The sequence below is a fragment of the Opisthorchis viverrini genome (assembly GCF_000715545.1).
Source record: "Opisthorchis viverrini unplaced genomic scaffold opera_v5_527, whole genome shotgun sequence".
NCBI classification, from domain to species: domain Eukaryota; kingdom Metazoa; phylum Platyhelminthes; class Trematoda; order Opisthorchiida; family Opisthorchiidae; genus Opisthorchis; species Opisthorchis viverrini.
In genome coordinates this window covers 178,211-205,219 of record NW_008752188.1, presented here as the reverse complement: position 1 = coordinate 205,219, position 27,009 = coordinate 178,211, and the positions used below count along the sequence as shown (strand labels likewise).

Sequence of the window (27,009 nt, the reverse complement as noted above, 5' to 3'; positions counted from 1 at the left end):
GTTAAAAGTTCATGTTGCTCTAACGATAGCTGCGAGGCTATTGGTAAACCTAGGTCTCATTACACCGAAGGAGCACATTGGTTTGAAGGCAATTAAACAACGAAGGTTCACCATATAAATAAACGCTGAGCAGTCAGCATAGTCTCAACTCGTAACTATGGTGAGTCTTGAGTATCTGAGTACTTCAGAATTTAACCTAATCAATAAATTGGCAATTCAGTAAGACGTATATATCGTACTGTCAGTTCACTAGTTCAGAAACAGAACACCACTCTATAGCCGTGGTAAGGAGTATTTTGCTGAAAAGGAACGTAGAAGTTAAATTAAATAGGGCGCAGTGTGTACAGATAGGAATTCAATTAGCTTAAACGAGCGTCCTGAATATAGTCATGAATCTATTGAGAACAACAGATACAACAGGTTAGCAATCACTTTCGAATTATCATCAGGTGACTGGTACAAATCATGTTTATAGATGAAAAACGCAGAGACCTACAACAGCCAACGATTACAAAGTAACGCGAAGATGGAGAAAGCCACTCTGCTCAATTCACGTTCAGGATGATCTAACAGTACCCATCGTTTAGTGAAATTTACCGTAGAGAATGAAAAAAATGAGTGACCCGCCTTTGTCAATGGGATCCTAAGTTGTCTGCCAGATGAAAGAAAGACTTGAAGTGGACAGTACACTAATTATATCAGTTTAGTTCCTTTGGGACATGAAGAATCCGATTTAAATACCTGGCGTTGAGAAATAGAAACGTGTTTGTTGAGGCGAATATTTGTGCGAGGAACTAGACTTCCTGCACGGTATACTCTGAGGTATTCCGAGAGGCCTATCGAGCGAAAGCTTAAGCATGGACATCAGAGCCGTCAAACAATAACCGTGCGGAGAAAGCTTATTCCTCAACATGGTCTCAAGTGGGTAATTGCAACTGAGATTTTTTATTACCATACAGTTCTTGACTAGGCCCTGGGGAACAGGGTATTAAAACCACCAAAATGGTGTGGGGATTAGTTAACGGGTTGATTTTGCCCAACGACCAACCTATCGCTAAGCACCACTACGCCCCCTAACAACGCACTAATGTTGTCACCTCGATTGGTGGTGAAACGCTTGCAATCAGATTGTTCAGCGAACAAACCGACGACCATGATTTTCCAATACCTTACTTTAGCCCGTCCATAAGGATGTCGCCCTAGCATCGCTTCTCGTTCATCCTGATCCACCGGTATGGCGTTGTGATTACCAACCTGCCTGGTCTATTATGATCAATCATCGACAATGGGCTCGTGAATGCGATTGGTCTCAGGCCATCTGCACACACCCACACCCAAACACCTTATAGTGACCACGACATGTCTCGGAATACGATATCCACTCACCTGTATCACACAGCAATGTTCACTGTTCGTTTGCTGCGCGGCGACGATTGCGGTACACACATGTTCCTCAGAGTAATAGTAAGAGGTCGATTTTTCCGCCCAAGTGAAATTTTCGGTTCGATAAAAAGTTTGGTTCACCAACTGGTTGATTCACCTGTCCTTGTGTTGGTGCAGCTAACTGCTGAGCTGTATATTTGTCACAGCCTCGCGTCACAGCCTCATACCAAAGCCAGACCGAGTGCGTCAGCATTGGACCAAGTTCAGACAGTGTCCCTCCAATAAACAGCTTGAGACCGCTGTATTTTGGCACTCACTCGCGCTCACGCTTGTTCGGAATATGGCTGTCATGTTCCCTTCTATGAGTCTTTTTTCAGCACCAGGCACTGGAGCGGATTAACAATCAGATAGAACAGATTGGCGAATCAGCGGATATAACAAACTCTAGGTGATCACTTAGTATTGTTTTGAACAGTTTTCATTTGTTTTTCTGCGACAGTAAGCCAACTGACCGTTTCCGGCAAGCGACACTTGACAAATGGGTGATTTTCTGTTCAGTTGCCTGTAGATTTCGGTTTTCTGGAGTCTAAAGAATAAAAGCAAAAGCGGCGTTCTATGGAATCTATGCTTTTTTAGATTCCTCGTACTGTGAAGGTTGTGAAACTCCAATTTTCCGATGTTATTTGATGTTTTGTCTGACTTAATTTTCAGTTTCCAGTCAAGTTACTACTGTTGGTGCTAGTTCTTGTGCAAGCTGAAGAATTCACCTGGGCGTATGAGTTTGTTCAAAACGTGTTATTTGATGAAGAGAAATTAGTTGAAGAGATTCCCAGAGAAGATGGTATTCGTAAGTTGTTTTTTTGTGAACTACTCATTGCTTATTAGTCAAGAGGTCTTATATGTTGACTCTCCCGTATACTAGTGACATTGCTGTATGACTTGTTTCATACTTAACAGTGTTCACTTAATAAACAATATTCCTCTCTTTATGTTGACATGGGATGCACAGTAGATCGGCGAAACATTGAAAACATGGTCCCCTGGGCTATCTCGTCCGGGTTAGCCCAGGGGACTGATGGCAGACACTGAGAACGGAGTGATACACTGTGCCACCATTTGGACTCTGCGCATAACTAGACCCAGAGTGCCCTGTTGCTCTCCACACTGTCCACACACTACCTTTTTGTGTGCAGAAGCGTTTTCCGCATTCTTGATCTACACATGGTTGACAGACCACCAACACGTAGCCAAATTTTAGCTGACCAGCTGATGTACGCAAATCTTGCGCTTGTAACACTCCCTAGATTGACAATGCCACGTCTTCACGGTCATACTGCAGCGTTCGATTCTGATTGGACAAGGTTGAATCTGGTTTATTTGATGTCTACAGTCAGTTGAAGATGAATCGGAAAGATGACTTCATTCATAATGGCCGTTATTAATTCCCTGTTGATGACTGGTACACATTATCGTTGTGACCGTGATGTAGTAGAGAATATTGGAGTGGTCCATGCTTGTTGACTGCCCAGCAAGGTTTTCGAAGTGACAGATCTGAATGAAAGATTTCAAGCCCGTCCATTCCGTGAGTGAGGGAACTCTTGACAGCTCAGGGTGTATGCTTAACGGTTAGTCCTTTCGCAGATTTACGCTTTTTGAAAGTGAATGTTTCATTAGAAGTTGAAATATCGTTATCAGGGGGTCATTCTGTCACGAAGTTGTGCCATACTTTGTCTCAGCAGCGTGTCTTTCCGGCGTGAACGAACGGGAAAGCAACGGAAAGCATAATGGCCACCTTGAGAGTCTCGACTCCATGTTCCTCATATGGTTCGGCAACCACCCTAGCCAAACTCTGCAAACTCATCGCATTCTTAATTAACTCCCGGTATTTAAATTTAGCCTCTTTTTCTCACACTTCTTTGGCAGTGAATGTTTGCTGATAACCTGACAACGTTTGAGTCTCATTTACCAGTAATCGGCTTTTTCCGTAAGAAAAAACGGATGATTAAACTTCAGTGACTCTAGAACGTGTTTCCTAAACTTAGTTTTAAAAATATCCGTAGTTAGTTTGACCTGAATACCTATCTTCTTGTCTCGTTTTAGGCAAAGAAGAGGACTTGGATGTCATCAAACCATGAAAGGGTTTTACACTCTTCTAAATTCGTGCTGATTAGCTGACACAGTGTTTTGAAGAAATAAACGATCTTTTGTTATGTGCCCAGTGCATAACTAACATAAAACTGTTAGGCAGCAAGGTTTAGCATTCTACCTGTAAATTGTGGTGGGTACAGTGGATTTCTCAAGCAAACCAATCTATGAAATGCGCCAGAGTGAATTCGTCAGTGGTTAGTAGCTCTCCACAGATAATCGACACAGAAAGAGACCTCTGAAGAGAGGCAGCTCTCGAGCCGTCACTTTGGATTGACGATCTCTGCCAGGTTTCGGAGGAACCCAGTGCCCATGGAATAACAAATACTTGCACAAACTATCATCTTCGAAATGGCTTACTCCTTATATCAAGATCACACAAAACCGGCACTGTTTTGATAAACAAACTGAAAGCAAGCGGCATCTCTGTGGGAACATACGCCATAGACATTTCTGCTAATGGATGGTGATTTGTCGTCAGTTTGATATGACCTGGTCATCCGGGGCTGAACACGAAAAGCACGCTTTTGAAACCTTTATGCCTTTGCATGAGTCCCTCAGGTTCGGCTAAGAATGATCGTCGGTGGATAGGTGAGCCGTTCTCAAAATATTCATCTTAATGAACCTCTCGGAATAAGCTTACATAAAAGAACTTACTGTTTCAGCCCTCTTTAGTCCATCACAGTTTTGCTACCTGCCACCCATATTTGCATATCTGTTTCAAATCGGTCATACTATTTAGTGCGTGGTCTCACATTGGTAGCTGTGTAGAAATAGCGGTTTCTTTGAAATGCCCTCTAATCCCTAAGTCTAATTCCTAAGTCTACTGACTTAGTAACTTGAAGTATTTGGTGAGGACGATAACTACAATTTGCTGTACTGAAGCTGTGATTGCGTGTCAGGTACTCGTCGCGAAATCGTTAGCCTTTATCTGCCGTCATCCTCTGCAATTTTACCAGCCGTCTCCCCCATATAAGAATTTCATCCAAAGCTCCTTCCTCGTTGCATTATCCCTCGATCTATTACCGTCGTCATCATCAGCGTTCTCATCAGCGCAGTCACCATCATCATTATCATCATCGCCATCATCCATACCAGCCTTCTTAGGTTCAGTACGAGGTAGATCAAATGCCTGACCGATATCGACCTTGCTCCCTGCCATTTTTCGAAAGACGAAGAGAGGTAGTAAAAACACAGATGTACTCTTGGGTTGAAAAAACGCCTATTTTGAATGAATATAGCCTGAATTCCTCAGTAAATCAGAGGTGGTGCTCACGGTGGGGAAAATTTCAAGTGATTTTATGTTTCTCATGCAGATTTGACGCTTACAGCCACAGCATGTTTGCAAAATACCTAAGCCTGTTAAGCGCTTATCTGATGCCAGTTCCAAATAACACCTAATTATGAAGGCAGTGAAAATGATCTTCTCTTTCGAAGTAAAAGTACTTCCATGAAATTTTACGATGGTTCGGTGAAGCTACGGTAACGCTTAGCACAATGAACATCAGCTGTCATCAGAGTTCTAATCAGCTTTCGAAGTCATGCTACTTGCAAACTGGAAAAGTAGTGCGAAATACAATTCGTTGTGTACCAAGTATTTGGAAGAAGTCAAGTCCAAAAAACATCACAAACGGGAGATCCGGCTGGCTTCCAGGTGAGTCTCTCGAAAAACCGATGTTTTTTCAAATGAGTGTATTTCACTAAGAGCCTATTTAAATTTCAGTTGCCCATTTGACTGAAATTTCCATTTTGGGAAAAGAAAATGACTCAGCGTCCTGCTCATTCATACCTAGGCCCTTGGCCTAAATCGTGAGTTTCACGTGAACTTAAGGCTACAACTGTAGTTGTGATAAGCTCGAATTGAAGGAAGAATCTGGAAGAAGGCTTGAGCGCTTGTAATAGAGCTTGATTCGGATTACATCTTGAACATGTTGAGATAATCTGGTGGCAGTGATCCCGCTGCAGTCGAAGTAAAGCCCCCCCCCTTTGCCCAACACTTAATCATTTGTCGCTGAGAGAAGATGTGCTCTGAAACGTTGAATTGCAGAATACGCGTTTTTGAATTCATCGAATTTCTATCCATTAACCCTGGTCCACGTGACTTACATCCCCCGTAATAGTTCTCCACGATGGCCTGGAAGATCAGCCCGAAACCTCAAGCTCTACATAACACAGCATGAGCCGCACTCCAATTCCAGTGAAGATCACCATGTTTGTTTCGACAACTATCATGTTAATGTGAATTTAATGAGGCCGAAAAAAGTTTTTGCAGGACATATTTCCAAGCGTTAGTTACTACTCACGCCACAACAGATGACTAGTGGATCTGGGGAATAGAGAATAGGTTTCGAAGTATCGTCTATGAACAGACTCCCAAGAAGTTTGGAGAGTCAGGTGAAAATACTGGGATTCCATAAGGATGTCCTCTAAACGAGAAACTCAGGGTTCAAACAACATGTCGCAATTTGTTAAGGAGGTTCGGTCAGCTCTGGGTGTCTTCGTAACACGTATAAAGGTTCAAGAAGCGACTGCGCGCATCGATTCATACAAAAAGCGTTCCTATGGCAGTACGACGCAAGCGTTCGTTTTAAGTTGCATTCATCAAGTTCTTAACTTATGCACATTTGCACAAGCATTCCATGTCAAATTTGACGACATGGGGTTCAACAGTTTTTACTTGTGCACAAAACTTCTCAATGAACCAGACTCATCAGGAACTTTAGCCACTGTTCGAAACCAAAAGTAGTCTGAACATCAGTGGACAGGTATCAGACAAGCCAATTATGTGAACCTAAAAATCTGTCACCTGGAGAGCCAGCGTTCATTGATATTCCGCTGAGATTCCTAGGCCGACTAATTTCCTGCCCAAACCTCAGACATGCCCACTATGCTCCTGGATAAGATGGTAAAACAAACCTAACCACGGATCCCGCTATGTCAGTTTCACTTCCATGAATAGACAAACTGATGGAGAAATCCCCAAATTTATTCCGCGCTAGACCGGTTTGAAATTTTGTTGACGCCCGGGACGACGGTTTTGAGAAGCTGGGCTAGGTCTACCGTGCTCGTGTATGTCCTACCACCATCCACTGACCAGGCGGATAGTTTTTAGTCCCCTCTGAACGTATTTTTCAGTTTCCGTCCCGTATAGAACATGGATGCATGCCAAATCAGCAACTGGGGAGCGGGCCGGTGGATCAAAGTCAGAAGCCACAGGGTACTCAGCACTTCAGTGGATTCAGTAATTATGTTCCCAAGAAGTTTAATTTCTTGGTTGTTGAGGGCTTAACCGTACTTGTTTTTGATACTGGCCTGCTTTTAAACAATAACAGAAAAATGCTAAGTATTTCAATTAATATTTCCTCGTGTCAGTGAGGCAAAACTATGCTGAGGAGCCGAGAAGCACTGCACAACTTCTTGGGTATCATCAGCAGTGCGCATCTCGTTAAACTCAAGAGGGTCCCGAACCCTCGTCTGGTAGTTTGAACAGTTTACCGTTCGGTCACAGACGGCTGAATAGCAGTGTGACTGACTTGCACTGGATAGAATTTAGTTGCACTCATCCTCCAATTACGAGATTCGCATCATATAGACACAAATGTTGACTGGTTGCTGGAGTAACAACTTCTCAGGTGGAGGCTGCACTCAGGCGGAAGCCGCACTTTCTTTAAGCTACTCATAAATTATTAGTAATGTGAAGAGATCTGAGAATACCCAATGGAAATTTCATCCTTCAACACAAGCCGGACTCCCCAGAGTTTCGCAACCATATTATGAAAGCATGAAAGTAATGGGGGCCATACGCGAAAGTCATGGAATAATACTGTTAATCCACAAAAAGTACACTGAACATAGCAATGACTTCTTGGCGGTTTCAGGACAGGGTCCCACGTCATATAAGATTCACCGTCGCCCGAGATTCCATTGAACCTTGTTCACTGTAGCGGAGGGTCCTGATATGGTATGTTTGAACTCATTTGAATTTCCCTAATAACAGCGTACCTCATTTCAATTCTTGTAGTTGCATAGTGATTCGCTAACAATTTTTAGGATGAAGTCCACGCAGATTAAAGTCTACTCATCAGGAAATAAAAGAAGGATGATCTGTCACATCCGGTAAGTTAATAATGGAAAGGACGTATTCTCCGTGCAGCCACGAAACTGCAAACTTTGAGTACACAGTTTAGAATCAGGGTGACATAGAAACATAATGCTGCAGCCTCAGAAGCAAAAAATGACTTTATCTAATGCCACCGGTCATTTGACGAAAAAAATTAAGCATGATGTGAGAAAAACTGTAACGTGTTATCAAACAGTAGCCAAGTATGCTAGCCCAAGAATAGGTGTTGCAGCCTTCCCCCGATGGGGGATTTACCTTCAGAGGAAACCATAAAAGCTTGAAGAGGAGAAGATTGCACCCTATGTCGTGTGCACTGGTTTAATGAGAGTCTACTTGGAGCGGGGTGGTTTTTTTTAAACAATTTTCGTCAAACCGGGAGAGAATTTTTCAAACAGTCCCATGTTGATATATTTTCCACACCCACCGGTACTACCGATATCAGTGTTTTACAGCGTTTTCTACACACGAGAACTTGTTAAGAACCATCCAAGCAAACCGTTTACAGGTGTACCTTTCTCCTATTCCCAGCTAACTTGATCATCCAGAAGGCTTAGGTGAGTTTAACGTAGCCATTTGGCAGTTTGCTGCCAAGTTCATATCATGTTCGCGTCTTTCGGATATGTTCTTTGTTCGACAAAAAAGCGGACCACAGAAGCACTCAAATAGGTGAGATAGCAATGCGGGGGGAGGCTTTTTAGTGATACAAAATAAGCCTGTAATAACTATGGTCTGAGGGGTATGCCAGGAAAACGGAGATAAGGGGAGTCCGTTCAGNTCATGTGGATTTAAAAAAGGTCCACTAAGAATTTTCAAAGTAAAGTGAGCAATTTTGAGACCCCTCTAACTGAAAATGCAATTAATTGGAACCGGCTGTAGACAGTAGCGAGACATTTTAGAAAAATAAACTTTTCGCTCACTGAAACAATGGGTTTCACGATCAATAAGTCCTGGGTCCAGCAAGTACATAAAGAATAATAATGATAGTAATAGTAGTAGTCGTTTATTGTAATAGTGTCGTTTATCTGTTGTATTATTCCGGTGCCTACCTGTCACGCCACCGGAAAAAAGCATGAGGGCTGAGGTACTACCAGGATGCCCAAGTCTAGAGAGGAACAGTCGAGAAGTCAGGGTTGGATTCAAACCACACCTCTTTGGTCTTTACCACTGAACTGTTTCGAGCTCATGGGTAATACAGAAACAATGGTTTGCACCGGAGGTATTGATAAGATTGTCAGGATATGGAGGAGAGAGATGCAGAGATGATTTGCAAAAACCAGTGTTGACCGTTGGAGACGGTGTCGTTTTCCCATGCCAGTGCATAAAGTCAAGACGCCAAAAGCTATGAATAAGTGCCACCAAGTCCATTGAGACAGCTCTTATTGTTCACCTAACCTTCTATCTTTACCACCACCATCCACCAAGGAAAGGTCCTTCTGAAAAGAAGGCACACCCTCGAAATGGTCCTTCAATGAGGGGATGTCCCCAAAGAGGCTCAGGACCCTTGTGCATAGTGGTGTCGGTACGTCGGAATAAATAGTATATTGCGACAAGTAATACAACGAATATTCACGGGTTCATAACACAGTCCGGAAAGATCTTAAGAATCTTATTCTACCAACAAGCCAATAGAATCTCAGAAGAAAAAAGTCACATGACGAATTGCGTTTCCGAATGAGAAGTCGTCACATGAGTAAACAAGTGATCACATGATATAAATTCGGTGATTCAAGGATGAGTGGCATCATATCCTGGATCTATACGGGCTCATCACTTTGCAGATAAGTCGCCCGCGGTAGAATGGCTGAATTCCCAACTGCTAGCTGGAAGGTTGTGAGTTCGAATTGTTCTGTAGATTCGTAAGATGAGCACTGACGCTGTTTCCCAATAGGGATGAAACAGCCGTACAAATGCTTCCTGGGGTTTTGACACACATTGACTTCAGTTGCAGGACGAATCCTGGGGAGAGAATTTCCAAAACGTCTTCACACTGCCGAAAATTCACTTTTGATTGTGGACAAATTGTTCAAAGAAATCTGTGGGTCTTTTTTAAGAATTCGAGTTACCCGAAACGAATTATGACGAGTTTCAAGGCACAGAGGAAAATCCTGCCTTTGAAAAAGGGAATGAATCCATTTCCACTAATCGAATCGGACCATGAATTACTGATTTTTCTGATCAGTGACCGCTGCTGAGTTCAACTCAAGTCTAGTCTACGACGCCATTCTGTTTGAGGAACAGTCGAAGATCTCCCCCAACATTTGACATACACGTGTCTTAACAATAAACCTTCAACATAGCGAGATCCTTGGCAGGTCGACAAAACTCACGACTAAAACAGGAGCCAGATTTAGAGCACAAAATAACGCGACTGTCTGGAATGCAATACCCACCTTCGCAAATTTTGTCGCACCTGTGGCGAAAACTGATCTCTCTCCAGGAGGAGATCTGATTGACAACAGGTATCTCAAACTAATCACTGACGCACGTGAAATGTTATTGGTATCGGAAGTCACTAAACTGTTTGAAAAACCATCAAGACCACCTGCTGTTTCTCGCTCTTTTCCACCCCATAAATCGAGCTAGTCCAGTTGGATAAATACACTCGTTTGCAAACTGAGTTGGTGTTAACGAATAACACACTGGAATCCCGGCTGAATATCTGTTCATGATATTCTTCATCTCTCACTGTATGTGTAGCATTATGATTCAGTTAACGCGATGTCCTAGATATTACAGTATGTGTTCTTTGGGTAAAACTTGGGTTCGGTCGGAGCATTAGTTTGTCAGAAACTCGTGGTTGGTACCCGACTGACAAGTCTAAAGAAGGGCCAAACCGGCTATAGGCTCTGCGAAGAATTTTCAGTAATTTTGTCAGCAGCGTTCCTTCAGGAAAATGTACTACGTTATTTTGAATGTCGTACGAGCTGAAACATGGGTCGGCTTTTGTACAGCCCATTCACTTGAGGAGTGTCATACCTGATAGATCTAGTTGAAATTCGGCCTGTTTGTAGAAGAGAGTACAGCGATAATTTTAGGCTCAGATTTACTTAGACTCAGTGGCACACGCCTCATAAATAGCGTACATAGCGTCACCCGCTGACACGCTGCTGAAATCGATTTCGTTGGATCATGTGTGTAGGTGTGTTTTACCCGGCCCCTGCTGATTGGGCCATGCTACTCCAGTCAATCGAATCCAAAGGACGCGATGACTAACGAGACAACAAGCGCACATGGTCGTGTGCCCTGCATTGGGGTGCTAAACATACAGGCCCGGAGTTGAGCGAATCGAGACAGCCGATGTGAGGCTCAACTGAGAGTCGAGTTATCCATTCATTTCCAATTTGCTCTGACCAGATGTGCTTCAGCTGGGCCATCATTCAGGAAAAACACCACATTTCTCTTCATGCGATCCTGCATACAGGGTTGATAGAAGTGCTTCGAAAAACAACTACTGAAGCTCATCTGACATGCAATCCTCGATGTCATCTGCGGAGTCTATGCGATCCCCTCCACCTTTGTGGTACTGTTGTGTATGTGAAACGTGGATTAGTGAAGCATGCGATTTGATACATGGGAAGAATAGTTTTTTATTATCTTACGAATGACCAGTTTAATAAATTCGAACTAACCTAAAGGGATGAGCATCTTGGTTTGTCACCATAGCAGAATTCCTGGCCTACTTCTGGGGCCGGAAAATCCATCTGTGCTTTAGGTTTAGGGACATTTAAATAAGCTCCCGACAGCTAAGCTAACTCACATCTCTCAGAGGATGAGCGCACCAGTATTCAAATCCAACGCTCCTCAGGCATCAGAAGAAAAATAGTCCCATTTTAGTTTTCATTCCTTGAGTGAATCCAATCTAGGGAGAGAAACCGTGATGCACTGTAGAGCTGATTCATCCTTATTCGGAATCATAAGCAGTGTGGATCGAACGGCACTCCAGCGAATTCCGAACCCGCCAGCACTTGACCGTTTGGCCACAAGAGGCTGAGAATCACCGTGATCGACTTGCACTAAGAAAGAATATAGCATCACTGCTCCTTCAGTCACGGAGAGCACATCACCTAGCCTAGTGTTGACCGGCTTCTGGGCTGACGGCTTCTTAGGCAAATCCAAAGGACGCGATGACTAACGAGACAACAAGCGCACATGGTCGTGTGCCCTGCATTGGGGTGCTAAACATACAGGCCCGGAGTTGAGCGAATCGAGACAGCCGATGTGAGGCTCAACTGAGAGTCGAGTTATCCATTCATTTCCAATTTGCTCTGACCAGATGTGCTTCAGCTGGGCCATCATTCAGGAAAAACACCACATTTCTCTTCATGCGATCCTGCATACAGGGTTGATAGAAGTGCTTCGAAAAACAACTACTGAAGCTCATCTGACGTGCAATCCTCGATTTCATCTGCGGAGTCTATGCGATCCACTCCACCTTTGTGGTCCCGCTGTGTATGTGAAAAGAATGGAAACGTGGATTAGTGAAGCATGCGATTTGATACATGGGAAGAATAGTTTTTTATTATCTTACGAATGACCAGTTTAATAAATTCGAACTAACCTAAAGGGATGAGCATCTTGGTTTGTCACCATAGCAGAATTCCTGGCCTACTTCTGGGGCCGGAAAATCCATCTGTGCTTTAGGTTTAGGGACATTTAAATAAGCTCCCGACAGCTAAGCTAACTCACATCTCTCAGAGGATGAGCGCACCAGTATTCAAATCCAACGCTCCTCAGGCATCAGAAGAAAAATAGTCCCATTTTAGTTTTCATTCCTTGAGTGAATCCAATCTAGGGAGAGAAACCGTGATGCACTGTTGAGCTGATTCATCCTTATTCGGAATCATAAGCGGTGTGAGTCACACGACATCTAGCGAAATATGAACCCACGAGCACTTAACCGTTTGGCCACGAGAGGCTGTCACTGTAACTGATTCGCACTCCGAATGAATATAGCATCACTGATCCTTCAGTCACGGAGACCACATCACGTGGCCAAGTGTTGTCTGGCTCCTCGGATGACGATTCCGCAGATCGAAGCTTCACTCATCTTTTGACATTAGACTTCCTCTGAGATACTTATTAAATGACAGTAGTGTGAGGATGTTCGGTAATTTGTTAACTAACGTACACTAATTTCATTTGGAAGCTGAAGCATATGTAATTGGCTGAAATTTCACGGTCCTTGTGACTCGAAAGGAATTCAGACAATATCAGTTTGGGTGGATACGAATGGAATGTTCGCTACCAGACGAAATGGTGTGATCATTCCACCCTTCGGCTCAGTGCAATCAAGTGTCCAGAACTCGGTGGCTCTCTCTGCTAGCGAAAGGAATTTACACCCTGGATAACAAGAACAGTCTAGGTTTTAGGTTGTCCGTCGTGAGAGTTAATGTGATTTGCACCAGGTGGAATGCTACAAATGGAAAAATAGTCACCTCCCACCGAATCCCTCGCTCCTCGACGGACCTAGGCCCAAACAGTGGGTGTACTTCAACTTACTAATTTTTCTATGGTGAGATTATGCTCAACTTGGAGCAAGCATCAAAAGTGAAGTTTGCCGGACATATGTAGTTGTTTATGTTTTCGAAATCCACTGAACATGTTGTTCGACTTAAAGCGGCAATACTCTTAGCTCTCTAGCGGACTGATAGCTGCAGAAACCAAACGCTTACCAAATAGTTCCATAATCTGCTAATTCAGCATTGAAGCTTTTGGAGTGGACCAACAACAAAACTCTGTAACATGTCTGTAGACCGTTATCGTGAAGTTGCAGAAACCAAGCGCTTACCGAATAGTTCCATAATCTGCTAATTCAGCATTGAAGCTTTTGGAGTGGACCAACAACAAAACTCTGTAACATGTCTGTAGACCCGTTATCGTGAGTTAAATGTTCTGAGCTGTTAACAAACAGAGAATCATCGTAATTCTTTCAGCGACTCTCTGTGAATCCTGTGAGGTTGCCAATCCAGCTGTAGAGTACGTGACGTGTTCTGGGAAGCCCAGTTGAGTGACGCGCGAAACCACAAACCAAGAATTACGAAGTCTTGAGATTTATCAACAAAGGAGGCCCGACAAGAGCGACAACCTCATGTGAATTAGCGACAAACGTGCGAGCCGGCACGTGGTAACGCAAGTGGTCAAAAAGCGCGCGTAAAGAGTTCGTCAGAATTCGTCCGACATGTTAAGGGTCAAAAGTTCATGAGGAATCGTCGGTGAATATCGATGCAGGAAACAGTTGATTCGAGAAAGGGAACGGTTTGACTGGGAGTAATGAGGTACACGAGTCTTTCCCCAAAAACGGCTGTGGCAAATTGTACGGTCATCTCACATGCCTGAACCATTCATGGGTGTGTGTTCAGTACAATCTGTCCGCGTTCTAAAGCCACTACCAACATCTCGAAAGAAAGTTTGGTAATCAGCAGTAATGGCAGAGCGAGTTCCATGCCAAATATACTGATATTTTTCATAGTCAGAGTAACACCTGATTTTTCCGTGAATTTCAGTACACAACATCTACTTAATCCACTATGGATTTAGACAGTGGCTCGTTTTTGATCAACTTGTTTTTTTGGCGGCGCAATTTGTCCTCTACTCGTAGCCGCAAAGGCTGTGGCATGACATATGCAGCATATTTTCCCTTATCTATGTTCGGTTAGTCAGTCATCCTTCTGTTGTGAGGGAAATTCTGGTAGCTCAGTTGATTCGCTCCGTTAGGTTATCATCTAGCAAAAGAGAACCTTGCTCCGTCCTCGTCGTTTGCGTCTACTTCCTGTTGTGGCACGAAGCCTTTCAGCGATCAGTCTTTGATGACTTGGAGAGAAGCAACAAAGGACATCCAAGATTCCGTTCGACCAAGCCTTACAGAATGCTAGTGACACTGTGTGCACCCAAGTGACACGAACACAACCTCTCCAACTTTGATCAATTCCTATTTGGTTGACTGATATTAGTCAACGGTGTGCATCAGTTTATATGTTGGTTTACACGTCTTCTGCCCAGAGGATGTCCAACAGCTATTGTTAAACAACCTGCCTCTGCTATCAGAGCATGCTGTTAAGTCATTTGAATTCAGTCAGTCACTTGTTACAATAAGAGATATCAGTCGGGTGATTTATGCAGGTAATCTAAGACGAACAGTACAGTTGTAATTTGACAGCACCGTTCTGCACATGTCGCTCGAAGCTATAGCCGGCTTAGTGTGGTAGGGGCAACTGGAATTCGTGAATTCTACAAATGATCATGTAACATGCGGTATGTGTGACGCGGTGGGCTCTATTTACTTGGTGGGCGAAGGTTATCTACATGGTAGGGACGTAACGAAGAAGTACAAAGTTCATTTATACAAGCCCACGGGTGACGAAATCCAGGACTGCCGTTACAAGGTGAACAATGTGAACAGCGGAATGTGCCCAGTCTCAGAAGCTGAGCATGTCGAATCATCAGTTTCTGCCGTCCATACTCAATTCCGGTTGGCGGAAACAAAGAGCTGGTCATCCCTTCATCTGCCAGTAAAGTATAAAAGAGGTTACTAAGAGTCTTGGTGGTGGGACTCGCCTTCCAGGATGGGGACCGCATGATCCCCTTGTGCCCGATTGAAGACGCTGTAAGATATTGCCACCAATTCATGTGAATGACGTTCTCCTCATCATTTTCTATTCAGATTACCTCAGTGAGTACTTGAAGGTGTAGACAACTCGGAAGGATTATGGTGGACAAGCACCAAGTCCTCTCTCTATTCACTTTTATTCTTTTCTTCAAAATAAGGTTTTCAAATAAATGAGGCAGTGATGCATTAGTGTTGAACACTGATGCGATGCCCTCGATGATGATGATGATGATGATGATGATGATGATGATGATGATGATGATGATGATGCTGTCGACGATGATGATGATGCTGGTAGTTCCTTACTGACCGTTTCCACGCGCATGTTTAACATAGAGCGGAACAGACGTGGTTCTCCTTTTCTGCAGAAGAGATAATCCAGCTGGTCACTGGCTTTTTTCTCTATCTTCTGGGGCACACCTGAATGTGAAAGTGGGTTGTTTAAGAGTCAGAAAGATTTACATACAACGGTTTATGGATATTCTTGAGATCATCAAAGCATAGTGCACTCCAGAACACGACCAAGCTTAGCTTCTCCAGCGGATCAAGTACAGCTCAGCCTACCAGCTCATACACCACATCTGGTGGGATCTAACTGTAGATTGTCCTGCATCAGATAACAGGCGCCAGTCTGGACTCGGCCAGGTCAGCTGTACGTGGACCCGACAACATACAGCTGAGGCATGGCTACACGCAGAGCACAAAGTCACCACTGCGCCTGCTAATTCAAAGCTTCTGTTTACGACATACTTGGTTTGAAGAGGAGAGTTGATTCAGTCTGCGAAATCGGCCTTGTTTCACACAAAGACCTAAGTTTCCGCTATCTTGGACCCTGTTCTGAGCTCAAATATCTTCGTTAATGGGGTACCTGTGGATAAGCTTTCAGATGGTGACAGACACAGGTTACTGTCGCCAAACTTTCTAAATATGGAGCCGATGAATTCAGACACTTCTGTTTTCCCGTCAACCTTATTTTATATGTGCCCACCAGGCTTTGTGATTATCTGGCTCGCTTGCAGACTAGAGAATGGTAAAAATGTCTTTGCGTTGCTTTTATCGATCCCTGATTTATTGCAGCTGTACTCAAAAGAGCAACGAATGAACGACCAAATTGATAGGGAACGTGAGCTCGTACTGGATAGAACGGAGATAGTGAGCGTGCATGATTAATCCCAGTCGAACTGTCCATATAGCGTGATCAGCATGGTTAGCGGTGGTACTGCGGATTAGATGTGTACTCAACTTCGTCGTCATTTAAGCAGTCCAGGTAAATCTCAGTACGCCAATAAAGCATCTGGACTACCAATCCAGCTTCCAAGGACAGTTTAACAGGTTGATTGATTAAGTCTCTCTACCTGCTGCTGAGACGTAGAAATATATTGCCAAAGATTCTTCGATAAAGTGTGAAAGGACTGTCATTAGTAAGCTATATGTTCCCTTTGCTCTGTTCCTTCTATGCTGTCCGCAATCCATGTGTCCAATGGGAAGCAGCATCGATCGACTATCGATCGACTGCCTGTGTGTGCTGCACTTGAACATCTGACTTATTTTCCCTCTATTTGCTGCAATGTATGGGATCAGATATTCTAAACTCAGACTAATACTTCCTTGTCTATCCCCAACTACCTCTTCAGAATACTTGCGACACATGATATTCCATGTTTTACAAACTATCTTGGATGTGGTTTTGAACACTTTTGTACATTTTATCATCCATAGAGTGGTCTAGGTCTGTGGATTCCAACTTCCTCTGTAGTCCACTACATGTGTGGTGAAATAAATGAGCCGGCAAGATTTACCTGGATATACTTGAAATAAGAGCTGTAACATTACTGAGTAGGAAAAAATCACTTTCGCATAAGCGACAGATTTCAAAAATGTCCCGTCTCAAGCTCTCGATGAAAGTTGCGCTCCGGATTGTGTTGTCATGGGAGGTTAATCCAGGCGATGATCTGGGTTATTCCTTTGAAAGTATCCCGCCTTTGGTAGAGGTGATGCACCCAAGCAGAGAACAGCAGTCTTCAGTCGCAGACGAGCCGTGTGAGAAGCAGCGCAGGCGTGCCAGTAAGCGGGCTGAAGTGAAGTGTCCAATCACAACAAGGTCAGCATACCGTCCAATCACTGCTCTGTGAAGGGAGTATATATATTCGCATGGACTGGTTGATGCGGATAAGCTCTGTGGCTCACCATGGCAAGTCACCCATCGTCTGCTAGCTTAAAACAGTGCTGCTCCATAACGCTCCCACTAAGCTGAGATACCAACCTAGATAGACTTAAATGCAACCAGATACCACAAACTCACTCATCTATCGTGTTGTGAAAATCTCGCGTTCTATTCAGCTACTTCATCTTCTGTTAGGTTGTGATGATTCCTATTTGGTACCCGCATTAACTGTTCATTTCATACGGTTACAGTTTTTCAGAGTCACCTGCCTCATTTTGGCAACCATATTTATCTTGGCCCAACCGGGCATCGGAATGCGGAGGAATATGGTTAATCATGGAGTTGATGACGGCGAATGGTTTGCACTGCCCAATCAGGAAACAGGACACGGATGTGAGTGTCGCGTTTTATCTCGTTTATTCAACAACTGTCAACACATATCGGATTCTCTGTTCTATATGGAGACAGTTTCGAGTTTTGCTTCACACGTGCTGGCCACAACCACACCCGGTCGGTGCTGTGGTGTCCGGCAAACCAATCACGTCGCTGAAATTTGAAGAAGCCCGTCAGCGTGCGCTGGTGAAGTAGTAGTGGCACGTTCATCTCGAATATCAGATGTCCGGATTTTGAACACCGGGACGGCCAAGTGTGCACACCACTGATGAGTTCCAATAAGAGCGAAATTCGAGTTTAGTGCTTCCTCCCGATGGTTTGCACCCACTAGAATAAGTGTTCCATGACGGAATGAGCACTGTTCACACGAGAGTTGTGCGGACGTGAATTATGGATTCCGGCGAATATAGTCACGATAAAATTTTTGTGGAGAATAGTACATTTTCGGGGTCCTTGATGGGACAGGGCATATAGCTGTATCCCTTCTTGGTACACCGAATTTATCCTCACACATGCCTTAAAGTTCAAGACTGATGCGGTTTAGAGTGACGATTTTTATCAAGACCGACCCCCACTGCGCGGTAGCATCAAGAGTTTCCGCAGACTTTGACGGTTGCAGATCTTACCACTGTCGTTCTTTGTTCGTAATGACACTTCCTGCTGCAATTCAATACTGAACTCAGTACACAGACATTTTAATCACTAAGTGACACAGTCCATTCAACGCAACTGAGTGGACGCAAGACAGCATTGTCGCAGGTTCATCTGGATTGGTGATTCTGGAAGACAACCGTGATATAAACCACTCAGATGAACCAATTTTCCAGTAGTTCGGTTCTTCCAACTGAAGAAATTATAGCTCCAATTTAGCTAGATTATACAAAATTCTACTGAATTAGCACCGATGACAGACCAGTCGACCTACCAATTGCTCTGCTACTTTGTGGGTTCCAGAGTTATCTCGCTGGTTGTACATTCCTGCCAGGTCTCCTCCACTAATTCAATAATACAGAACCAACGAAATCCACGGAGCTTGAACGCCGAGCTATTGTGTTCGGAGATATTGTGCCCTCAGGCTATCTTTTACGCGCATTTGTTCACCAAAACCTCGGTAGCCATTACGAGCGACCATTGCACTCAGACTTCGTCTGCTTGCTTCATGAGCAGTCGCAATTTGATTCATACTTATTCGGTTTGGTATCCAGTCACGATCAGACCTTAACTGCTAACGGTCCAGTTAGGTAGCACAGCTTCAGAGAGTACGATAATCTGCGAAATACGCTCTTTTGCATACCGGACGTGGGCTGTCTGAGAGTTTTCAGTAACCTTATGAGTAGTGTATTACGTCGATACAGCAATCTATTTTGGGACCAGCAGCTGAAACAAATGATTTGGATGCCTACTTCGAAGACCGTGATTACAGGTGCAGGTATCCTGGTCGAGCAAGGTTACAAAAAGATGTCAGGTAACGATATACATCCTGCTCCTTCTAGTCCATATTGTGACCCCCTCATCGGGGGGGGGGGGGTTAATTTTCTCGGATTTTTTCATTGACGACTTATGGTGAACATCTCGAGATACAAACCACCTAAAGACCTCAAATGCTGTTCGGTGAGTACGACAATTTCAGCGTCTCTCGGAGAAAAAAGTGCAGAACTTAACCATTAGTTTAGGGACATAGATACACAGGCCCTGAAAAAGCTTTCGTAAGTGAGCCCATTTGTGTTAGTGCCGGCCGTCAGTGGATCAGCTACTTTGCCCCAAAATAGAAGCGTTCTCTTAACCCAGCAAATGCATCGTCTCTCGGAGTTTGTTGCGCTGCCCAGTGTTGTTCCTGTCATCGAGCTGGAATTTTATTGACATTGTTATCCCTTCTCTATACTGTTTTAGTAACTCAGGTGAATCCATCGCGGGTACCACGGTCAAAAACGTGAAACTGTCCTGGACTGTGGTGGTCAAAAGCAATCCAGGCTGAATTAACATGTTCTAGCGCACAATCATTTTTATTGCTGGCACTTGTCGGATCTCACACTTTCTCATTAAAAAGGACTATCTTTGATCGGATGACTGAGGCTTCCCAGGAAGAGAGACACTCCTTAATTGACGAAATACGTTCATTTGGAAATTAGGATGTTGTCGACGGGGAGCTCGACTGAATCCCAACTGAATCAGTAACCTTATGGTTATTGTGTTCGATCAAGCCCTTCAGAAGCGAATTCTCATTTTTGTTTGTGCTACACGAGCCTGAAACTATATGTTTTGCAGACGTTTGCAGGCCAGAGAACAAAAAGTCGGTCCGAAATAACTAAAATGCCGAAATCATTTTTTAAACACTCGTCTCTTTGTGAAGTTGAGTGGTAAACGTCCTAAACTCACTGACTTCTGAATGCCGTCACCGGAAACCACTGATGATTGGACGTTTAACAACCTTGATATTTTGAAGTTTTTCCTCGAAAATGGATGACATCTATGGTACTGCGTAAGTTTCTAAAAAAAAATTTCTTCATTTGCGCACGTTGGAATAATCATTTCGAGGTGAACTTGAGGTGGACGGAAACTGGGGTACTGATGAGCATCAAGAAGGACTAATCCGATCTTGGGTTGTCCAACAGTTTTCAGAAACCTTATAAGTAGTAGTGTGCTTCGTCAAGTGTTATGCATTGTGTAGTAGTTCTGTTAGGCTTTTCGGATTCGTGACAAGTGCGTTTTCATATACGCAACCCAAGCTGACAGACCTGCAAGCTAAGTGTATGGGAAAGCCAGTTGATTGCACACACACCTACGCGGTGAGAATCGCAAGTTGCCTGACGTTCCAAGTCTAATGAAGCAACGACGGTGAGTTATATGGACACCGCGTTAGCACGAGAATCATGATAACTATCCTATGGTGCCCTAAGTATTCATTTCACAGCTTAGATAGACTGTAGTATTTCCACACACAGTATCCAATCTTCGACGCTGGTGGTATAAAACCTGAAGCAATCAGCGTTTCCCAAAAGACAGAAGATGAAACCCTGACAGTAGAATATCTGCATCAATAGACACAATGTGTTCGAGACACTTGAAGCTCTACGTCAAAAAGGCGTCTGACTTTCAACTTCTAAAAAGAACCTGGTGAGCCAACTGTTTGAACAGCTTCAGAGAGCCAACAGATCTCTGTCTCGTAACCAACCTACAAGTTTCATTAAAAAAGCTGAGTAGCACATAATATGAAGGACGTAACGACATGCATGCGGACTTTAATCCTACTAAATCGCCAAAAAGTCGCGTATCGGTGCTGGAAAGTCACAGTATACCTCGTTGCTATGTGCACATGGGATGGAGTACAGGTTGTGCGGTGCTTCCTCTAGGTGTTCTACCAACCCCTATCCCCATGAAAGTCTTCAGAAGCAAAGTATTGATCAATTACATGCTCGACAACATCTGACTTTTTGAGACTCATGCAACATATTGAAGAGTATATTTTGCCCTCCTCGAAGAAAACTACTCATGAGGTTACTGAGGACTCTTCGACAGTTCACCACTAGTTTCGTTCTTCTTGTGGCTAATCAGGATGTCGCGATTCCCAAGTTTCCGTCAGCCTCATATTCTGCCTGAACATATTCCGCCTTTCCTCGCTCTCTATTCATCAGAATAATACATCTGAGAAAATTTTCCTATATGTGTTTAACAGACTACTTGCGGTTTCTATAGTTTTTTGCGTTGTCTTTGATAATTTCACCCTTCAGTGGTAATTCTGGGGGGCAGCCAGGATGCGATTGTCGATCAATATGTTCACTGAAATTCACCCACATGCTCGAATCTAAAGTTTCAACAGAGTTTCGAATGGACTCTCGAATAAAATTTGCTTTGTCTTGTCAGGCCTTCGCAGTCGGGAGTTATGATACAGGTGAAAAATATTGATTCGGGTACGGACAGGTATTTTTCTCCCGTGTTTTATAATAGTAAACAACATACTGGATAATGATGTGAGGCTCAACAGTTTTTCAAATGTCTTCCTTGGAAGGAAGATGCAACACTTGTACCCATTACATCAGAAGAGGGTGATAACAGGTCAGATTACTATTACACGAGATATGCTCCGATATCCAACGATGTGGGGGGTCGCTTCACAAGTGGACAATCATCGATCAGTCTGCGGTCCTTTAGACAGCTAAGCTTCATCAAAAGATAACGGGGTTCCTCAGATTTCGCTGCACTAACTATCAGTGAGCAGACATTTCCAGCCACCATGGGCGAAGGGTGCTTTGCCGAGTCCACGCGTGGCGCGTCGATTGCCAGACCCTTCAACAGGGTTCATAATTAATCAGACTACTTACCAGTAGTCAGATGATTATCCGAATTGGACTACAGCTTTCAAGAACAAAACAGCTTGGATTTGTTTCACTGTTAGCATGCGCGATTGCATTCGTTCAGACCTTTACAGCCCATAAACCAGGATGATCTTATGACTTGATCTGCGTCAGTGCCCAGTTGGGGTCACTAGAAACGGTCAAAAATTTTGTTAGGCTGAGAAAATCCATGCGAATATCTACTATTATGCGTTCGGTTCGTTACGCATATTTGTGTTAGTCTCAACCAGTTTTGTCTTTCGTTTTACAGTATCACAAGAAGAGGCTTACAACGACGACGGATGGGGCTGGATAGATGTGTGATCAATGGTTATCTTCAAGACGAAATACAATTGGATGGAAAACCGTTTTTCTCGCTTTCTGCGCTTTATTTTACTTCGCTTGTCGATAGTCTAGCCTGGATGGGGAAAATCTGGTGCACAAAATACCCTAAAGGCAAAGCGCTTTGTCTGTCTCTTTGTTTTCAAACTTAGAAAGAGCAAAATTTCGAATCATAGAACATCTGACACGAATCACTGTTGGTCTCTGAAGTGGAACTCGAAGGGGAAGTACTGAGACAAGTTCGGTACTTCTGTAGCCAACCTAGCTTAATACCCCAAGCTTAGTCACTTTTTGTAGCAGAGCAATGAGTAATCGTTGCTGAATCGATCGATGAGGTCGGTAACAAATGAAGTCAGCTGACAGTTCCGTTTGTCAATTTGAATGAAGATCAGGTGACAGAGTTCAACAAATGGATTTAGCGTTTGCATGGATACTCGCCATCTGAGTTCTGGGCGAAATCTGCTAGTAATTGGATGGATAAAAGAGTTCTAAAGAGGTGAGAAAACGTAGTCTTGGTGTTTCGGTGTCTCCATGGCTACTCCTTCCCGATTGGTTGCAAGGAGTCACGTTCTGAAGATGAGGTTTCTTGAACAGAATGTACAGTAAAGCAAAACTCTCACGTTGAAGGGAATCACTAATGCTTTTCCTACAATGATTTTGAAAGAAATGCCCCATTTTCTACCTGTGAATAGGCTAGTGGGACCTCGGTACATCTGGTCATGATTATACCACATGTTCACCGCTTCAAAACGCTGCCTAACTTCCGATGCTTCAGAATTACAAAAGTACCACACTTTGGGGAACCCCTTATTCCGAATCTTATTTTCCAACAGTATTTTGCAACCGATAAAAATTCACAAACTAATTTCCAGGATAGCTCCATCTATTATTTGAGTGGCATGTGAGTGTAGAGAGTAGATACACTAACGTGGGTGTTATAGGCCACAACACGTGACAGACAGGTTAGAAAACAACCTTATGAGTAGTACATTACAAATATGTACATGTATCGGATATTTCAAAATATCGCAGCGACTGAAACATGAGGTGGCCTGGTGCAGCACATTCAGTTTCCTGAAAACATCATAAACCAGAGATTCAGCTGGGTTCCAGGTGAGTCTCTCGAAAGAACAAAATTAGTTTGCCAATGAGTGTATATTCGCTAATTTCGTGCAATTTAGTTTCAAGTAGAACATAAGGTTGACGGAAACCCGGGGACTGCGCCTACCTGATGAGCACCAAAGAGGGCGAAACCGATCATGGGCTGTCGATGGATGTTCAGCAACCTTATGAGTAGTACATTACAAATATGTACATGTATCGCGATATTTCAAATATCGTAGCGACTGAAACATGAGGTGGCCTGGTGCAGCACATTCAGTTTCCTGAAAACATCATAAACCAGAGATTCAGCTGGGTTCCAGGTGAGTCTCTCGAAAGAACAAAATTAGTTTGCCAATGAGTGTATATTCGCTAATTTCGTGCAATTTAGTTTCAAGTAGAACATAAGGTTGACGGAAACCCGGGGACTGCGCCTACCTGATGAGCACCAAAGAGGGCGAAACCGATCATGGGCTGTCGATGGATGTTCAGCAACCTTATGAGTAGTACATTACAAAGATATAAAGTTATCCCTTTTTGTCCCCGTTACATACAATTCGGAGAGCAGTAGATGCGGTCCAAAACTAGAAGTCCAACAGTCGTCTGAGGATGGAGCTGGCAGACTGTTTCGGCCGGAACTCAGTCAGCCAGTCAGGTGAATAACATAAAATTAAACCGAGAGCCTTTCCCGAAGCTTTTACGGTTGGGAGTTACGTCTTCGAGTTGGTCCCTCACGGTTTGGGGTGAAGAGCCCACAACGTTTCCTTTTTGGGTCACCCTTTGTTATATGTCTGATTTAAATCAAATCACTGCGACAAACCAGGTAAGATAGAGGGAACATATAGCTCAAATCTCGAGGCCCCAGGTTAGATCTAGGATCAAAACTCCAGGCTTTCTTCAGCAAATCGGCCTCCGATTTCCAAAGTGGGAAAGATTCAGGTTGTCTATACTCCCGGATGGTCACACTAGGGACCGATAACGTTTTGATGAATTTTTGTGTCATATTCGAAAGCAATTAAACGGGCACCGGTGGTCGAAGCTACTTTTCTGGTGGTGTCGGTCGCACACTTGAGGTCATGTGCCACTGCCTCGTCAAGACCGTTCGCTCATTAGGCTGTGTTTAAAAATTTCTCATCAATGTGCCAAAATTGAAACGGTACATCTGCCGTAGCTCAGATCAGGCATGAGAGCACATCAAGGGGTTTGAAAAGGTCCGCTAAAGGCGCATACTAAGTCTGACCTACCGTTATTAATTTCAACAGTGATTTGTCGATCGTGTTGTCGGCAATCCACGGCCACGATCTCCCTTGAACTCTTTGAACGCATTACACCCTATCACATGTTTACTGAAGTTTACGTAAATCACGTTCGGGCGAGTCTCGACTTGGTTACACAAACCCTCTTTTCAGAGAATCGGGAGATTGGGGACACAGAAGTGGCATTCAGCAAGTTGCCTCCGACCACTAGGACCAGGCTACTGTAGGTGATTTTCCAACTCAAATGTCTCGCATAATTTTGTACACAAGCCGATGATTGAAAAGGCAGTGACCTTGAAGTCCTCTAAAATGAGCTTTCATTGAATTGGAAACAAGCCTCTTCATTTGAAGGCAAACCTCCAGGAGAACATAGGGCAAAATTCATGAGGTCCTGAGGTTGAGGGATAAGGCTGCTGAATGGGCTGTGAGCATGCGCCTCACCAAACTGCTGAGTTCTTATCCAGGAGGAAGAGGGATGGAAGTTTCCCATCTGTACAGATGAAGCCATGTCATCTAGCGAGCACATCCGCCTTGGTTGCATATGCCGGTTCCTTCCAGAATCAGTGCTTAATTTGGCTCACGTTTGAGCTAGACAGACACGCGTTTTGGAGTCCTGCCGAGTGTTACTCGAATTGTACCCAGCGAACAGGTTCTTCCACTTCCACATGTAGGCCTTTAGCTCTTAATCAATAAATGCTGGTTCCCTGGATGTCCTAAGACTGCTGAAAGTGAAAAGGAATTGATCCAAGTGACAATATGACGATCGCCAAATTCAGTCAGCCAGACATACCGGTGATCCACTCTGGAACGTCTTTTGGGGGAACAGTCAAGCCATCAAACGAAGAGGTTGGCGTGTGCATTAGAACATAGGTTCAAGATCAATCAAGAGGGGCTAAGGTATTATATTATTGAGCCTGAATTCAGAAGCATGGTTGGCTAACTTTGTAACGTAATACTCATAAGGTTGCTGAAAATCCATCGACAGCCCACGACCGGTTTCCCCTTTTTGGGGCTCATCATGTAGGCGCAGTCACCGGGTTCCCGTCAAACTTATGTTCTACTTGAAACATGAGGCGGCCTGGTGCAGCACATTCAGTCGCCTGGAAAGATCACAAACGAGGGATTCAGCTGGGTTCCAGGTGAGTCTCTCGAAAAAACAAATTAGTTTGCAAATGAGTGTATACACGCTTGGCTGAGTTTGAAGTCCGAGCCCAACTTGAGGCCAAGTGTGAAAAGATGTATCGAAAGCAGCACGAAAGAATTGCACATGGTTACTGAAATTATTCAGAACCGCTTCGATGAATCCACGTGCACTATTGCACGATTATTTTGAGCGTAAAATAACTAGAGGTTTCGCAATTGCGGTGGACGAGTTCAACGATCAAATTCAGATCCATCGATCCATCAAAAATCTTCTCTTAGGTCACCATTACGCAACACATACACGACGAGTAATGCAGGATGATTTCACCTGCTCTCATAGGATTCTCGTCTGACGCGATATATCAACCTGGTGTCACAAATTGGGAATGACCACCAAACCTCAGCCATTAAATCGAGGTTAAGTTCAACAATCATACAACCAACCAAACAAGACTTGTTCCTCAGAGTGCGACCATTAAAACAATTTTGTACCATTTATTGTACGAGTTATTTCTAATCCAATACAACCCGACATCCCTCTCTCCCTGCGATTCCGAAACACCCGTCACAATCAGGCACCGTTTCCTTAGGGGTCACTAGTGGAAACGAAATTTCGTTGTCCATATTTTGTTTTCTTTGGTCGGCACACCTTCGACGAATTGGTCACACAGCAACTGCTGGCGTCCAATTACGTCCAGACACGATCCAACCACTGATTCAAACTGATGAAGAACATGGTCGGTCGCATTCCCAGCACATCCTGGTCGCCTCGAACCGCTCAAAGCCCAACTGCGTTCGGCCTCCAGTTCTTCTGCATCCGCAACATTCTCGAAATCCTCCAGGAATGTCCGCGCATACCCATGCTTCAAAGGTTGTAACCACGGGATATTTACCTGTATCTTCGTGAGGGAATCAAATGAAGGGATGAAAACACTTCACAAAGAAGTCGACTATTAGCAAAAATACAACTAAGCGGTTAAAAGCTGTTGGACAGGAAAGTTAACCTCTCATAGGCACATATTTTT

At 43.8% G+C, this 27,009-nt stretch overlaps 3 protein-coding genes across 3 annotated transcripts in view; 2 read left to right on the top strand and 1 right to left on the bottom strand.

Moving 5' to 3' along the window:
• Positions 1-2,094: 2,094 nt before the first annotated feature.
• Positions 2,095-3,581, top strand: T265_15469 (hypothetical protein; the record flags this gene model as incomplete). Its single annotated transcript, XM_009178277.1, has 2 exons — positions 2,095-2,230; positions 3,484-3,581. Coding segments are annotated over 2 exons (171 nt in total), but the record flags the coding sequence as incomplete, so codon positions are not given.
• Positions 3,582-17,152: 13,571 nt separating this feature from the next.
• On the top strand, positions 17,153-17,386 carry T265_11587 (hypothetical protein; the record flags this gene model as incomplete). Its single annotated transcript, XM_009178276.1, has 1 exon — positions 17,153-17,386. One exon carries the CDS (start codon positions 17,153-17,155, stop codon positions 17,384-17,386), a length of 234 nt encoding a protein of 77 aa, XP_009176540.1.
• Positions 17,387-23,931: 6,545 nt separating this feature from the next.
• T265_11586 (hypothetical protein) overlaps positions 23,932-27,009 on the bottom strand; it is a gene marked incomplete at both ends in the record, with an annotated part of 10,920 nt that continues 7,842 nt past the window's right edge. Inside the window, 4 exon segments of the mRNA XM_009178275.1 lie at positions 23,932-24,081; positions 25,876-25,941; positions 25,959-26,056; positions 26,634-26,877. Coding sequence (XP_009176539.1) covers positions 23,932-24,081; positions 25,876-25,941; positions 25,959-26,056; positions 26,634-26,877 — 558 coding nt within the window.